Below are 16790 nucleotides of genomic sequence, written 5' to 3'. Positions count from 1 at the left end.
TTTCCTCAACAAAATGGGAGTCAGTGTCCACCTACCTGTAGACTGCAAATGTATTATCCTGATATTTTTTTACTCTTCATTACTGATTTTCCAGGTCACGTTGCTGTAGATCAGAAACTACCTCAGGATCTCTCTGCCTTACAGTTCCCAGCATAATGTGCAGAGTGTGGTCTGAAAACCAAGCTGTGTTTTTCTGCTTCCTGTATCACCACTTCCAATAAAGACTTTGGATTTCCAGAATAACTGGCCATTCAAACTGACTCACATGAGGCAGAGAGGAGTGGAGGGCTCTGTGTAAGGCTCTGGTGGCTCTGCAGTGCCAACAATTGTGTAGGGAAGTTGGTTTTTGAGGAAGAGAAGGTTCAGTGCACCAAAGAGAGGTGTCTCTGGCTTACTGGGATAAACAGTCCTTCAGTCCCACTCTGTGTGGATGGAAAGTATGTCCTGAATAGACATGGTTTGTCCTTGGGGATCCAGGAATTCCTGAAGAGAGTTTGAAGGCAAGGGGAGGGTTTATCCTTCTGAACATCTCATCATTTCTGGACTACACATAGTGTAGCTGGCTGGGATCTTGAGGCATCACAGAAAGGGATCAGAGGGAGTTGTTCCTGTGATTCCCAGTGTTTCCCAGCATGGATCCTGCAATCCCCTTCCTATGTGCAATGTAAGTGTGAGGAGAAAGGCACGATGGATGGAGCTGTGTGTGTGTCTGCTCTGGCCAAGGAGGATCTGTCACAGATGGAAAGAATTTTCTCCAAGAGTAAAGACTTTCCTGGGGTTTTTCTAGTTGTTTGAGGCTGGATGGAAGGAGGTGATGAGCAGTGCCTGGGCAGGCTGTTGTTCCCAGAGCACAGGCAGCAGCCCCATTAACGCAGCATTGTTAACACAGTCACTTCTGCAGCAATGGTGACACCTGAGACGTGGCCAGGCAGAAAGTGCTCCAAGCCCTGCAGGTGCCAGGGCTGTAACCAAAGCAGCACATTCCCACTTGGATGGAAAGCCTGTGTTGGACAACAGCAACCCCTGCCAGGAAGGGGTATGGAATGAGGAGCTGGGGAGCCCAGAAAGGATGTGTTTGCAGTGGGGGTGGCCTGAGAAGGCTGTTGGAGCTGTTAGTGAAGCCAAATACAACATCCCTGCTCTGATCCAACTGCTGTTCCTGCAGCCCTGCAGGCTCCAGGGTGGACTGAACACAAAGGGTTGGGTGTGAGCCCAGCTCTACAATGAGGAGCTGCAGTGGGGAGGGCTGTCAGAACAGCTCCTTTGGCAGAGCCAGCTGTACAGCAGCACTGGGCTGCCTCACATCCACAGAGCTGGACTGTTCCAGTGACTTCTGCAGTGTCTGTTTGCCATGTGTTTAAATAAATACCCAATTTGCGAAATTCGCAGTAATGGTGCATGAAAATTAGATGTAGAGTTGCTTGTACTTTTGACCCAGGGCTTGTCAGTCTATTACAGAGCAGGTCATTTAGCTGGTAAATTCTATTAGCTAATCAGGCAGCTACGTGGGACCCATCACTCACACACTGAGCGTGGAGAAACGTGGTGTCACTCCTTTAACTCCTCAGCACTGAGGGCACTGTAGGCAAGGCCAGCACTGGGGAGTGTTTCATGCAATGGAAACTTGGTGCTTTCTTTCCAAAATGAAGTGTAAGGAAAAAAAACTCCTTTTCTTTTTTTTTAGTACCTTTTAAAGGAATGTGTGTTTATTGTAGGTGGGCAAATTACACACCTTGATGTTTTCCTATATGTTTCTTTTTCTGTTTTTATTTTTCAGGAAACAAAAATCAACTGTGTCCGGCTGGCAACAAAAGGTAAGTGGGTCTCTCTTTCCTGCAAAGCACAATGCCAGTAATGTAAAAACTGCAGTGGTGGCACAACTTGATTACAGTTACTATCCAAAGAACCAGCCTCTTTATTTCTTCTTTTATTTTTTTTCTTTTAAGGAAGATTACAAAGGCAGAACAATTTCCAGAACCACTCCACTGTATTTGTGACCTCTGTTACTATTTTAACACGAGGTGTCTTTTTCTGTGGTTCCTCCTTTCCCTTTTTCTGTTGGCAGCTTTTCTGTCCTGAGGACTGTTCTTGCTGTTGGCAGAACATCACTGAAAAAGTGACATTAACTTGCTATTAAATTCGTTCTCTCTGCAACTGTACAAAGCAGATAAGAGGAGATCTCCCATAAGCCTCACCTTGAACACACCAGGGCACAATTCTTACATCACACCATTTTCATGGTATAATACAACAAACTGGTAGTGTAACATTCCTTATTTTCCTTGTGGTTAGCTCAGAGTAGCCCAGACTGGCAGGTCACACAGCCCAGGCTGAGCAAACCCAAGACAAATAGCCCCAGGTTGGTTCACAAAGTGTAGCTCTTGGGGAACCAATGATGCCAATGTCTGGGTTCCTTCTTGGAGTTCACAGTTGCTTTTAACAGCTCTTGTGAAGGTTTCAAAATCCCCCCAGGAGCTACTTTGCCAGAAAAGATGTCAGAAACCAATTTACTTGTAATACAGAGGAGTAGCTGCAAAAAGATTTCCCCCAACACATGTTGTGGTCTCCAAATGAGCTGTAAGGAAATGCTGGGGTCATTTCCATGGGCTGTGCTACAGGTGACTCTCCATTTCCAAAGCCTGGGGTTGCCAGCCTGTGCTCTTGCTGCCTTGCTGTAATGTGGGACACCTTCATTTCTGCCTCTGGAGGCTTTTGACAGTGAACCAAAATTGGCAGGAACCCAGAAATCCTTTGAGGCACCAGCCCATTTTTTCCATTCTGACTTGTGGCAGTTGATGGCTTCGAGGTGCTTTCTGCTGATCCCTCTGCACCTGCACCTCCAGAGCAGCTGGGAGGGCTCAAAAAAGCCCCAATTGTCATTTTGGTGGATAGCAGAAAAGGGCTTTTCCCATCTTCCTATGGAGGCATGCCCAGGCTGTCCCAGGCAGAAAGCTGTGCCCTGGGATGGCAGGTCTCCCCTGTGAGCTGTTCTCCTGCTGGGACCTGGTCCACAGCCTGGTGGGGCTGTAAGCAGTTGTGTCACCACTGGAAGCCAAGGAGGATGAGCCATTTCTCCCCTTTCTCCCTCTCATCTGTGGCTCTGGTGCTCCCCATATCCTCTTGTTCCTTTCCTTTTTAAAAGTTCCTCGTAAAATCTTTATTTCATTCATCCTCTGGCTTGCAAACATTCTATGTGTCTCAGTCTGTGTGTCTCCTTCCTCTCAGTTTTTCCAGCTGGTAGTGATGTGACCATTTCAAATACCTGAGTTTGGCTTTCTGGTGGTAGAAAGGGCAAGAGCAGGACTGGGTAAGACAAGTCTGGGTGAAAATGTGGCTCCATAAAGTGTTCCAAGATCACAACTAGAGGTCTCTTCATGAGATCAAAGGTACTGGATTGATTAATTTTTGGAAACTTGTAGTTCCTCTCATTTCAATACATTTTTCTGGAGCTGGTGGAAGAATTGTTGTTATGCTGTTAGGGAAGATATTTGTTCTGTGACTATTCAAAGGGAAATAAAAACAGAAAACTTGAAAAATCCCATTCTGGATTTTTATTTTGCACTGTCTGGTTTGGGTACCTCAGGAAAGTGTCACATAAATGCTCAGTTGACTTCTGCAAACCAATGTCATTTTCATTAACCTGTTAGCTCACCAGGAAGGATCAATAAGCCACCCTCATTCTGTAGTTTCTGAATGCTGTGTCTTCTTAAAAAAGGATCTCTTGCTAATACTAATTTAATAAGAGATGCAGAAGAGCCTGAGGATGTCTAGAGCCATTGCTTTTTGGTGATTTTATCCTTCAGGATTTTTCTTTATTGACATGAATGGAAAAGGACAAGAAATGATGGCAGTTCTAGTGTTTATTCTCGCTGTCTCAATTCATATCACTTTTGATTTATGGGCAGATACCTTATTCCTGTATGTGGAGTGGAGAAATCTCTGTGGAAATTCCTTTTCTTTTCCTCTTATCCTCACTGTGGATTGCAGTGTTGTAGCTCTCAGAGCCTGACCATCAGCATGGGCACTGGAATATCCAGCTGTGGATGGCTGGCTGTGTGTCAGCCCCTCAGGAGTGCAGTGCTGGCTGCAGCTCACACACCAGGCAGCATCACAGGGCAATTTGGGGCGCTGATAAGGTAACAGTCTCTGCCATTTCTGGCACCTGGGCAGTGCCAGCAGCTGGGCAAGAGCTGAGCAATGTGGTGCAGGGCTTTCCCACAGTGTCAGGTTCCCTCTGTGTGAGGCTGAACTCCCACCATGCATTAACTCCATATGAACAGAAGGTCAGGCACTGCCCATCCCACCCCTGAGGGGGAAGGGGTCACATCTGCCCTCTCCCTGCTGGGAGCCAGTGCTCAGAGACACCCACCAGACTGTGAGTACCTTGTGTCCTACTCAAAGGTTGAGAGCTGGCATGTTCTACATGACCTGCTGTGTCGGTGCTGTCTTCTGTCTGCTCGTTATATCGATTACTTTTAATGGCATTGCCCTGTTTTACCTTTATTTGCTTTCTGAGGATAGAATGAGCAAACCTGTAGTCTGCCTTGAGCAAAACCAACAGAGCTGCTGGCAAGGATGCCACTGTGGTGTCTTTGTAGGAATCAGGCTAAAAAAATCCCTATTTTGGAGTCAGGATTAATCTCAGTATTGACAGCTCTTAAAAGCTGTGCTTTGAGTTGGTACCAGAGAAAAAGCAGATTTTGTTTTGGTGCAAGAAAATAAATACATACCACTGGTGCCAGACTAAATGTTCATTTGGGATCCAGGCCTAATTTTCCCATTCCTGGCCATTTGACACTGCAGTGGCCCCATTAACAGCAGTGAAACGAGTTCTGATTTACACCCGTGACAGGAAGATTAGGATCGAGACAAGTTCGAGCAAGGCAAGTGTTCTCCCAAAGTGCTGGATTAACAAGGGCACTAAACGTGAGTGTGGGAGTAATTAGGCAGTGAAATGTGTTAGGCATGTGTTGCTGGGGGATTGTGACACATCTTGGGTGTTGCTGCAAGGCACCTGCTCAGAAGCTGAGGCGCGTTAATTACTCGAGAGACGCGCGAGGCTGTTCCGCTGCGGCTCCTCCGGCAGCACTTTGCTTTGCATGTCCCATTGCCTCAGCACCAAGGAAATGAAAGCAGAGAGCTGTTTCTAAAGAGCTTTAGTCCATTACAGAAAGCTTGGGAGGTTCCCCAGGTTTCTTTCCTCTTTCAGCGAGGAACAGGCTGTTCAGATGGACCAGGACCCTGAGATCAGCTCAGTTGGTTAAAACTTGGTTGTAATAATGCCAAGGTCATGGGTTCAATCCCCTGTGTGGGCCATTGACTTGAGAGTTGGACTCGATGATCCTTGTGGGTCCCTTCCAAGACAGAATAGTCTGTGACTCTTTCCAGTTCAGGCCAGCTCCGTGCAGGAGCTGCTCCCCAGCTCTCTGGTAGTGCACTCTCTGCATGTGTGCTGCTTCTACTTCTTGTGGTGGCAGGAAAAAGCTCTCAAATCTTTGTGTTTTGGATTATGAAATGTCAGGAGGTGGGGGCAGTGTCAGCATTTCAGACCACCAGGTGGTGGTTTCAAAGCAGCACTGGTAGATCCTCAACTGGGTCATCTTTGGGCTCATTTCCTCCCACCCAGTGCCTCCATGTGAGGGTTGATACCCGTGGGAAGGGCTGGGGGCAGGGGCTCGCTGTCTGCCTTTGCTGTGGGGACATTTGACAACCCATCAGAAAGCTCCTTGCCTTTGTCCAGTCTGTGCAGCCATTCCACACCTTTGCCAGCATGTTTGGAATCCACAAGCGTCATTAACCTTTTGTATCTACATTCGTATTTATTTTCAAATTCATTGGTCTCAGATTTCTTGCCACTTCCCTCCTCACATGGGCTTCTCCTCTTTTTTTTAAATTACTGGAAGTAATGTCATCTTTCACAGCCTTGGTCACTTGGATGCATCTCATTAGCATAAAACACTCTTTAAAAATAAGTTTCGAATTAAACCCCAATTTACCAGCTCTCTGCCATTTTCAGTCAGTTTATTTATTGGTTTTGCCATTTGGTTTCCTTGATAGCATTTGTTTTAATATGTCCCATTCTTTCTGAATTAACTGACTTGTTCTCCCTGTCTTAAAGCAACATATTGATATTGACACTTTATTAGAGAAAATTGCCACCTCTTACCAAGAGGCAGCGATTACCTCTTGTATTCTTAAAGTGCATTAAATTAATTTCACAGTGTAATTGAAACCAAGGCAGAGGGCTCATTAATGGTTCCTTATCTCCTGGTACTCATTTCTTCTTTCTCTCTTTAAAATGTGAGTTCTTGCAAATGAAAGAATGGAACTGTAACAATCATTGTGAAGTGCATTTTTATTTTTTCCCTTTTTTTTCTCGTGCATGCTGCCTGGGAACCATTTTGCTTGTGCTTAGCAGTAATAGGTAGACAAGAGGTGACCACGAGAAACCTGCCCAGCCTCTTGAGCACAGGTGATTATCAGCTCAGGAAAAGGAGAACTGCTCAGCCTTCCAGAGGGCTGAGCAGCTTCATGACTTCTTCTTTCATATTTGTTTTGCATGGGAAAATATTTTATAATTACTCCAATGTAGTACAAAGGGGGGCAGTCCTTACGTGGCACTCCCTCAGCACCAAGGTGGATGTTGGCCCATGCTGAGGGTCAGCTGGGGGACTCAACACCACTTAAATCTTCACAGGAGACTCAACACCACTTAAATCTTCCCAGGAGCACGTGAGGGTGGTGGAACAGCCCCAGAGATTCCCCTTTGCAGAGGCTGAATATCAACCTGGGTGTGCACAGAGCTGAGCTTGCATCTCCAATTAAAGTAGGCTATTAATTAAATTTGCTGGGCTGATCATTGCACTATTCTGAGGCAGCTGAGTCCTGCTGTTGGAGAAATGATGGCAGGAAAATGAAAAGCTGGCTCTGCAAGCCCTCTGTGTAGAAGCTTCTGCTGGAGTCAGAGGCACTGCAGAACTCTGAGCCTCAGCAGCACCACGTGAAGTCGCTCACAGATCTCAAGTGGGGACCTTCAGAACTTCTCAAGGGTTTTGGAGTTTCCATCAGATTGAGCCTGGAGGTCTGTGTGTCATCATTTTGCCCATCATATGTAACAATGGGACGAGTGCCATTAAATTTTACTATAGAGAGCAAATACAAATACAGAGAGAGATTCCCATCAGGTTGTGAAAACAGTGTTTTCTCCTTTGGCCTGATGTGCACAGAATGACTGGGATGTGACAGCATTACATGTGATTAATGGGAAAGGGAGGGGAAAGGGGGGCTGGTTTTCAGTTTTGAGAAGGATTACATTTGTATAGGAATGTTCCTGTTCTTCTCCCACTGCTGCATGACTATTCCTACCCAGTTGTGACTTCCTCACCCAACAATTTTGCAACAACACAGCAGGACAGGGCTGATGACACGGGGGCAAAAACCTGAATTACTGTGAAGTTCAAATGCTTTTAAGATGGGAAAAGAACGGTCCTGCTTTTGGGTCCTGCATCAGCTCTGGAAGAAGGAAACTTGCTGGGGGAATCTTGAGACCTCAGTAAAGAACCTGGGTCTGAAATGTATCCAGGAAAGTCTTGGGGCAGGAGAGAGACTGCAAAAAATCAATGGAAAATGAGGAGGAAAAAAGTTCCTACGGTTCATACATGGTTTTGCTGCATATGAAAAGTGTTCATTTAATACCTCCTGCTCCCTCAAATTCATTGAAGAGGCTTCTTTTGTTTTCTCAGATCCATTCTGGGTTTGTGGACGGATAATGTATTTTTTAAACAGATCTAATCCCACTTCAAATCTGTTTGTTATTGCATTTTGTCTCCTAACACAGTGGAATGTTATTCCTTTGACAGGTTTATTCTGTTCTGTGCTATTTATTTCAGAGGGGTTTATCACACATTTTTAAGTTGAATGCATGGAAATGCTTAGTTGTTTTTTCCCCCTGAACGAATCTCTGCCTTCCAAGTTATTTTTTAGCACAAGTTTTGTGTATCACCACACACACCTGTTAATAACAGACACATTTGTGTTGCTCTTACTGGAAAATACACCCTAGGGGGAGGCAAATCAAACTTCCTGGCATGTGGATGCCCATTTAACTCAGTGAGCACCTTTGTTTTCACCAAATTTGGTATCAAGACTTACTTGGAGGGGTTTAAAATGTCAACTTCAGGGGATTCCTATTCCCAGAGAGATAATGGACCAGCTTTGGGTCAGTGCAGAACCTGATCCAGAACTGGATGAGGGCACAGTGACCTGAGTTTGGCAACTCCAGCCCAGTTTCTAGAGGACATTGTCTACTCCAGAGCTCTGCTGCTCTGCCATCCTTAATCTTGGGTTCCCCAGTTCAGTTCTGCAGCTGGAGAGGAGGGGAGAAGAGGCACAGTGTGTAATGTAAAATTTGGGATAGTTTAGCAACAGGAAACTGTGAAAATATCACCTCTGTAATTCAGAGCATCCACTGCCAGGACACACTGAATGTCTTCAGAAAAGAAAGGTCTTTAGAAAATGCAAAATAAAGTGTATTCTTGCTGTGTGAGCCAAGTCCTCCAGGAATCTAAGCAGGCAGGGGTTTACCTGGAGCAGTATGGAGGCTCCTGTTCCCTTTCCACACCCACCTGGTGGACAGAGAGGATGTTGTTGGCCACATGGCTGAGGCTCATTGGCTCCACATTTGTTTTTGCTTGCACATAAACTGGTAGCCAGGCAGAGGAGGGAAAATGAAAGAAAAAACCAGATAACTGGACATTATAGCCACAAGTGACAGTAAATCAGAAAGGATTGTGGGTTTGTTTATTTAGTTTGAATGCAGAGAGCAGTAGATGATTATTCACTTATGAAATGCAGGGGCTTTTTTTCCTCTCTTCCCCTTGGAGGTCTGCAGGAATTGCTGTGTGAATGTGCCCTGAAGCCTCTTCTGCCCAGGGGCTGAGAGATGGGGCAGAGGGGGGAAGCAGAAGGAGGGCTGGTACATTTTAGTCATCAGTACTGCATGTTTCTGGCCTTCATAGGCTTGGACCAACTCATTGGGGTGGGCAATATTTTATCTCCATTTCCTGATATCTGCAAATCCTCTCTAAGGTGTGTCAGCCACTGGTCAGGTACTGTGGGTCACTTTAAATGGTTTTCATAAACAAATTATCATTGTCATTGTCCTTTTACAGCACTTCCAGAGGCACCACAAAGCCAAGGCTGTTACAAATACATTAGATTTTCCAACAAACCAATGTTCAGAAACATACTTAATATTAATGCACGAGCTTCTGATCTTCCAGGCATGGTACTTTTAAAAACTACATGGTAACATCAGGATCTGTGATTACATCATGAGAGAAGGCAGGTGTGAAAGAGACTGCTCTGTGGTATTATTGTAGAGGAAAAGAAAAATCTTCATTCCAGGCATGCCTGAAAGTGCTGCTTGCACTTGGCAGAGTGCAGGAGGTTCCTGGTGTTCCATGCAGCTCACGCAGTGGGACTCCCTGGCCAGCTGAGTCCCTCCTTGCTGGGAGAGGCTGAGCCCTCCTTTCCATTCTGCTCACTCAGCTCGGGGGTGAAGCCTCACCAGGAACAATTTTTGTAGGTGTTTGTGGGCCACGGTGGTACTTGGAACACCTTGGACCAGTGGGGCTCCAAAGGTGATTTTATTTCAGGGTTCATTTCCTCCCCAGCCCTGGCCTTTGCTCCCTGGTTTGCAGCTTCTGCAGCTGGTGTGGTCGTGGATTTTGAATGACAGTAATGACGACACCAGGATAACTGCTTAGAGGGGGCTGATTGATGCAAAGGTTAATTAGTTTTTGTTAATAGAGTGTGCAAAGTCTGTTGCATACCCACAACATTGTCATTTGTTGAGAAGTTTTTACCTCAAAGGATTGATCTCCCTGTGTTTAAGACCACACAAAAATTAAGTCACATCTGTAAACTTGAATTTGTGATAACGGGGATTCCACTTGCTTTCCATTTTTATGATTTTGAGCTAGTTTCTAAATAACTGCAAAAGTGGAGGGTTAAAATGGAAACCTGCTCTTGTCCCCTGAACCATCCTATCACTTTTCAGCATCACCAGCAGCTGCTCTTTAGCTGAGCTCTTCTTTCAAGTAAATCTAATAACCTTTCTCATTCTTGACATCCATATATCTGCCTGTAGCACAAATTAAGTGCTTCTGTTCTGAAGAGAGGGGAAGAAAAACATGAGGAGAAAAGAAAAGCCTTTGTTGTGGATTTGCCCAGAATCTCCAGAATCAATTATTCTCTTACTGCTATTTTTTAATTCTCCTTCAGTGTAGTAATGCTGATCTTGATTCCTCACTGTGTTTACCTCCATCCTCTTACAGATTCAACCTGTAAGCCTGAAAATCCCTCATACAAATTCTGGGCTGTCTTTCTCTCCAGGATTGCTTTGTTTTGCTGCTCTCTCTGCTTAGAATATGGTTGAAAGCTTTTGCCTCTCATCATTCTTTCCACTCTTTTTGAGCTTTGTTAAAGAAACGGGTATGTCTCATTGTAGTCTTTAGCCTTTCTGTTTGCAGTCTTCAGGAACTGGAGGAGGAAAATTGGTGTAGTGACATCCCATGTAGTGATGTCTTTGTGGTGTTCAGGTTTTTAATGAATTACAGCAAAGAAATAGCCAAAGTGGAATGAGGCTTTCAGATCTGATGAGCTGCTTCACTCTGTTGGCTTGTGATACACAGAAGCACTGCCTTTGTGCAGAGTTTTTAGTCCCAGTACCCTGCTGGGAGTTTCATACTGGTTTGGCTTCCACAGGGCAGGGCTGGGTGTTCCAGATCAGGATGGCAAAGGGTGCCTTCCCTCCCTCCCCTCAGCAGTGCCATCCTCGGGGGTACCTGTGTGCCCTTGTGTTTGCACAGGTGTAGGTACCACAGTCTGAGAACTCAAGGGGAAACATTCCTACATGCAGAGATGCTTTAAGCATTTGTAGGCCACTCACATAGAAAGCACCATAAAAAATAACTAAAGGAAATCATGTTTACAACTGATTTGAGAATAGCTGTCCTTTGAATACAAGCCCCTAGGTCTGTTAAGAGATTTTACATGCAGTGTGCAGCCTGGCCACTCATTATGTGCTGCAGAGAAATCACTCTGATTGAGCAGTTCATTTGAACACCTAATGGCTATGAACCCAATATCCTTCATTAATTTTTCTGTGTTAAATAATGCTTTCAAGTAATTTTTCTGATTGGTTTTTGTTCCCAGAGTGGGTTTCTGTCTGAAGAGGCTGTTTCCTTAGGTGTGATAAATCTGAAACAAACCTTAGTCAGCCTTGCCCCCTCCCCTTGCTGGGTCTTTCCTGTCATCTGGAGGTGGCTGAACCTCCCGCTGCTTGTGTTGCTTCTCTCATTTTGTCCCTCCCTCCTTTACACTTGCAGTGCCCTTTCCTTGGCCCTGCTGGCCTTGGAGCCATTATTTTCTCCTCCTGGGTTGCTCCTCTCTCTCCTACACAGTGCCACTGTGGGACCACTTCCATCTTAGGACTTTGTTCTCTGTGCCTCACCAGCTGGAAATCTCACCTAAATACCTGACTTTTCCTCTTGCTTATGACTCTTTTGAATTCTTTTTCCTGACAGTTACATTTTTCCAAATGCAATTTTGTAATTACTGCTAAAAGAACATTTCAAATTGCAGTTTTATGGAAGAAACTCAAATTATTAGTCCTACTTATCTACATACACTCAATAATCATTCTTTCCTGGGTGTTTTTCAGAGTGCCACCTCCACAGAGAAGGTGGCTTTGTATCTGGTGACTTCTTTTCAAATAATATACCCGTGCACAAGTTGCTGGGAGAAGGATTCCCATGTTGTCTCTCCCTCAGGTGCCACTGGTGGTTCACCCCAGAGGGTGGTGGGCACTGACCAGGCTCCCCAGGGCAGTGGGCACAGCCCCAAGGCTGCCAGAGCTCCAGGAGGGTTTGGACAATGCTCTGAGGGACAGGGTGGGATTGCTGGGGTGTCTGTGCAGGGCCAGGAGTTGGACTTGATCATCCTGAGGGGTCCCTTCCATCTCAGTTATTATTTGATTCTATGAATCCACAGCGGCAAGGCCAGATTAGACCATAATCAAAACCTTAATTAAACCATCAGTGCTTGATGATCCATAAACCTGACTTCTCCTGGGCTGATGAGCTGGATGACTCTGTGAAATAAACCATTTCCCCTGCTCTGCTCCCTTTGCTTCTCTGCAGGATCACCAGCACAACATATCCCATGAACAAGCCTCTTGCAACATCTCCTGTCTCACTGCAAGGTGCTGGATCTGGGAGTTTTGAAAGGGATTGAAGAAACAAAAATAAATTGGGTTGGTAGGAAAGGACTAAGATGTTGCAATAGCTCTGAATGACAAAGGGGTGGATGCTGATGCCTGTGAAAGTCAGATTTCATAGAATCCTAGAATCATAGAGTCGATTGGGTTGGAAAAGACCTCCGAGATCATCGAGTCCAACCCTTGGTCCACCTCCAGTCCATTTACCAGATTATGGCACTCAGTGCCACAGCCAAGCTCAGGTTAAAAACCTCCAGGGATGGGGAATCCACCCCCTCTCTGGGCAGCCCATTCCAATGCCTGAGCACTCTCTCTGCAAAGAATTTTTTTCTGATCTCCAACTTCAATTTCCCCTGGCAGAGCTTGAGCCCATCGTGCCCCCTTGTCCTATTGCTGAGTGCCTGGGAGAAGAGACCAACCCCCACCTGGCCAGAACTTCCCTTCAGCCAGTTCCAGACAGTGCTGAGGTCACCTCTGAGCCTCCTCTTCTCCAGGCTGAACACCCCCAGCTCTCTCAGCCTCTCCCCACAGCACTTGTGCTCCAGTCCCTTCTCCTGCCTCATTGCTCTTCTCTGGACTCGCTCCAGCACCTCAATATCCTTTCTGAACTGAGGGGCCCAGAACTGAACACAACACTCAAGGTGTGGCCTTGATTTGTGCCCCTGGCCAGGCTTCGGGGATGGTGCATTTCCTGCAGGACATAAATATGTATCTCTGAAAGTAGTAGCCTGTAGAAGATAAGCAGAGATGGGGAGTCAGGGAACAGCCTTGACTCCTCTGGCACTGTCTTCTATCATTTGCCTTCCTTATTAAGAAAGCAAGCTTAGGGCAGAAGATGGTCCTACTTGATGTTAGTGCAGTGTAATGAGGTCCTGCCCTCAGCAGGGGCTCTGGGTGCCACTGCAACACACACACTAATGACAGTGGTGACCTGTTCTGTATCCTATTATTCCAGTATCCAGCTTCTGTTACAAGCACCAATTTATTCCAGGAGATGTGGTGGAAGTAACCACTAGAAAATATGGTTATAGTTTATTTTCGTTCCTTTTTAATGTCAACAATATATAAACATTGTTTTTCATAAAGGAAAGGGTGGCCCCTCACACACAGCAGTGCAGAGCTTTCCAAGTGTATTTAAAGGTATTTGTGTGAAATGGCCAACTGAGCAGTTTTTATGGGCTGCTGTGCTCAGAGGATTTCAGATCCTGCCCCTCTACAAAGGAGAGAAAGAACAGTGAATTCTAAAGCAGGATTTCTGTCAGGAGCAGCAAAAGTCATCTCCTGCAAGGACAGGAACAGTTCACAGACCTCCTCCTGCCAGGATAGAAATGTTGTTACCTGCAGCTGGTGGTGGGGCAGGTGGGAGCATGAGCAACCAGAGGGGATTGAGGCATTTGCAAGGAAAACACACCACAATGGCAGGAAAACAATGGACTTCTGCAGTGATGCTTCATTGCCAGGCTTTAAGGATCCCAGACCCAGCAATTTGCTGACACTGTCACATTTTCAATTCCTAGGCACTATTAGCTGAGACAACTTACAAATGGTTGGACTGGTAGCCTAAAGGAATTGTTGGCCTTTGCCAAGACAGATAGAAAGAGTTGCACCGAAGATTCGAGTGAATCAGTCACCGCAGTGTGGAGGTGTCAGGATGGATAATGAGCCCTTATTCTCCTTCTGGGACTGCAGGAGCCTGCAGTGGGATGAGAAATACCAGATAAAAATACACTGACCACACATTGCTTGTAGGAACAAGCAACAGCCTGGCAAAATCAAACCAGTCTACTGGATTAGAGGATGGAGTTGACAGCACATTCTTATGTTTTTTTAATGTGGCTCACACTTCACAAGGGTATTCAGATGGTACAAAAATGAGGGGGGTCTGACTGCTCTTTGTGATAGAAAACCATTCTCCAACACCTGTCATTTAGGGTCATGGGAGTAACTGCAACTCAGGTGAAGGATAATTTGGAGTACTTCTGACTTGCACTTCAAAGGAATAGAGTTCTAGCCTTTTTCAGGGAGAAATTGTACCTTTATCACTGACTCTGTTGTGTGATGTGTCAGGACTGCCTGGCTGATGGTGTGTACCTTATCTCTTGGACAGATTTGCTCCAGGACTCTTAAGAGATGTTGTCAAATAAAAATGGTAATATGCAACTGAAACCTTATTTTATTTTCATGCTCAGGAGTCCCATCAGTGCATTTCAGACGTGTGAGCACAGAAGTCACCAGTGAACTCTTAACTCAGTGGGCAAATTGGTGAATGCAGAAGAGCAGTAGAGTTGTCAGGGACAAAAAGCTGAAAATTATACTTGTTTCCAAAGCCAGCATTTTTTGCTTGGCAAATATTGTGTTTTGCTCTGGCAAAACAGATTAAGAGCTTAGCTGTGGGAGAAGGGAAATTGTACTTTTATCACTGCATGTGGTGAGTTTTCTTAATTCTGCATTTCTAGTGTCAGTGTGCTAAGATATTATGAGAGGAGAACATAACACTTTGTTGAAGATAAAGTCCTCATCCCTGGAAATCCATCAGCTAGGGCCCTATTCAGAGCATATCAGAAGCCCTATATTTGCATTCTCTGATTCTGTATCATATTCTATATCTGTATCATTCTATAGCATAGAACCACAGCATGGTTTGGGTTGGAAGGGACCTTAAAGATCATCTCATTCCAACCCCCATTATTTGATCTTGTTGACTCTTGGGATTCATCCTTCCAAACAGAGATCTTTTAAAGCATATGCAGTTTATTGCATGGCAGATAGGCAAAAAAATAACACAGTGAGGCTTTGTACTGTCTCACCAACATATGGACTTGATTGAATATCATCTCCCCAAGCAGCTTCATGAGCAGAAGTGATTCAGGTTTTCCTCAAGGCCAGCAACACAGAGTTATTAGAAGAGTAAAACATTATAGTCTTCTGATGTCAGCCCTCTCTTTCCACCTTTGATGCCCTTTCCCTGCTGTGTTTAAGCTCCAGAGGAAGACTTGGCTGATCCCCCACCAAAGGTGAAGCCCAAGATAACGAGTGTGTTCTCCTGTAACAAGAATTCATTTAACTTCCTTAACTGCAATGGTGATATTTTTAGGAGTAGTTAAGTATATCAGGAATGTAATGGAGATAGGCTTATTTAGTCTTTAGAGTAGCCATGACTCAAATCTTGTGGGGCTTTCTAAATCAAGCTCAGTGGCTTCAGCTGTATCTGGGAGAATTCTGTGCAGCAAGTGGTGAAGTCAGCAGAGCCAGGGTGTTTATTGAGCACTATGGAAGCAGCCCCAGCAGAGGGGAGAGTGCAACATTCTGCAGAGTGCTGTTAGTGCAAGGAGAAAAGATTCTCAGATCACTACAAGGGGGTAAAAGCAAAAAGCTGTGCAAGTCATCTTCCTAAATATGTTTTATTTTTAGATGTGTGGGCTTCACCCTTAAACAGACCTAAAAAAAATCACGTAGAAATTATGTTGTCTTGCCTGGGCTGCAGAAGAAGTCACAGCTGGAGATGATGTGTGAGGGTGGGGAGGCTCTGGAATGAGTTGCCCAGAGAAGCTGTGGCTGCCCCATCCCTGAAAATGTCCAAGGCCAGGTTGGATGGAACTCTGAGCAACCTGGTCTAGTGTGGGAGGTGTCCCTGCCCCAGGGGTGGAATGAGATGATCTTTAAGGTCCTTCCAACCCAAACCATTCTGTGATTCTGTGTGGAGGGTGCTCTGTGTGTTGGATTAATGCTTGTTACATGTAGAATTGTAACTTCAGGTACAGTGGGAAATGCAGATGTTGTGCTGATTTTAGAGGGAAAAAGTTTCTGCAAATATTATTATTATGGGTTATTGCAAACTTTTGCATTCATTATTTTGATGGGAAAGGATTGCACCTCCACTTGAGATATTTGAGATTAAAGTTACAGCTGCTGTTCTCTTGTTTCTGGGTGGATGCTGAGTGCTTCAGGAGAGTAAATTCCCCATTACAGTAGAATATAGTCAAATATTAGTCATTTGCATTACACTGGGAGTTTACACCCTGTTGCTGCTCTGAATTATCTGTCATTAGCCCTCATTAAAGGCAGATGTGGTTAGATGGACAATTGTCAGGCTTTCAAATGAATATTTAAAGTGGATCATTGCACAATTTCCCTACAAACTCTACTTTTTATCTTCTCCTTCCTCTCCCTTCATCTTTTAAGGAGCTTCCACCCAGAATTCCAATGCAGTGGAACCAGAGAAACAGGTTGACAGCACGGTGAAGATGGCTGGAGTTATAGCTGGTCTCCTCATGTTCGTTATTATCCTCCTGGGAGCAATGCTTACCATCAAGAGAAGGTAAGTTTCTGCTTTGCTTCCCTCTTGGGACTTTTTGGCCTCAGTGTTGTTGTTTCAAGAAGAATCACTAAACAGAGATAAAACATTCCTTGGCAGCAGTTAATACCTATTTATGCAACATTAACACTAAGAGTTTGTAGGGCAGAGGAAATGCCTGTTCTAAGGGAGCAACTAAGGAGTGGTTGTTACTGC

At 45.1% G+C, this 16790-nt stretch overlaps 1 protein-coding gene across 10 annotated transcripts in view; it reads left to right on the top strand.

Annotated features, from left to right (window-relative positions):
- PTPRT (protein tyrosine phosphatase receptor type T) overlaps positions 1–16790 on the top strand; it is a 503103-nt gene that overhangs the window by 375289 nt on the left and 111024 nt on the right. For 6 of the 10 annotated variants that reach the window (XR_011699370.1, XR_011699371.1, XM_071573280.1 and 3 more), the window contains exons 13-15: positions 1778–1814; positions 6416–6472; positions 16463–16598. Coding sequence is in view for 8 of the 10 variants with exons in the window: in XM_071573280.1 (XP_071429381.1) it covers positions 1778–1814; positions 6416–6472; positions 16463–16598 (230 nt within the window). In the remaining 2 variants the exon portion in view is untranslated. The remainder of the gene's footprint in view (positions 1–1777; positions 1815–6415; positions 6473–16462; positions 16599–16790) is intronic. The other 4 variants (XM_071573285.1, XM_071573283.1, XM_071573281.1 and 1 more) reach the window with 2 other exon arrangements.

Source organism: Pithys albifrons, chromosome 18 (assembly GCF_047495875.1).
Source record: "Pithys albifrons albifrons isolate INPA30051 chromosome 18, PitAlb_v1, whole genome shotgun sequence".
Classification (NCBI taxonomy): Eukaryota; Metazoa; Chordata; class Aves; order Passeriformes; family Thamnophilidae; genus Pithys; species Pithys albifrons.
This window is presented reverse-complemented; position numbering and strand designations above follow the sequence as displayed.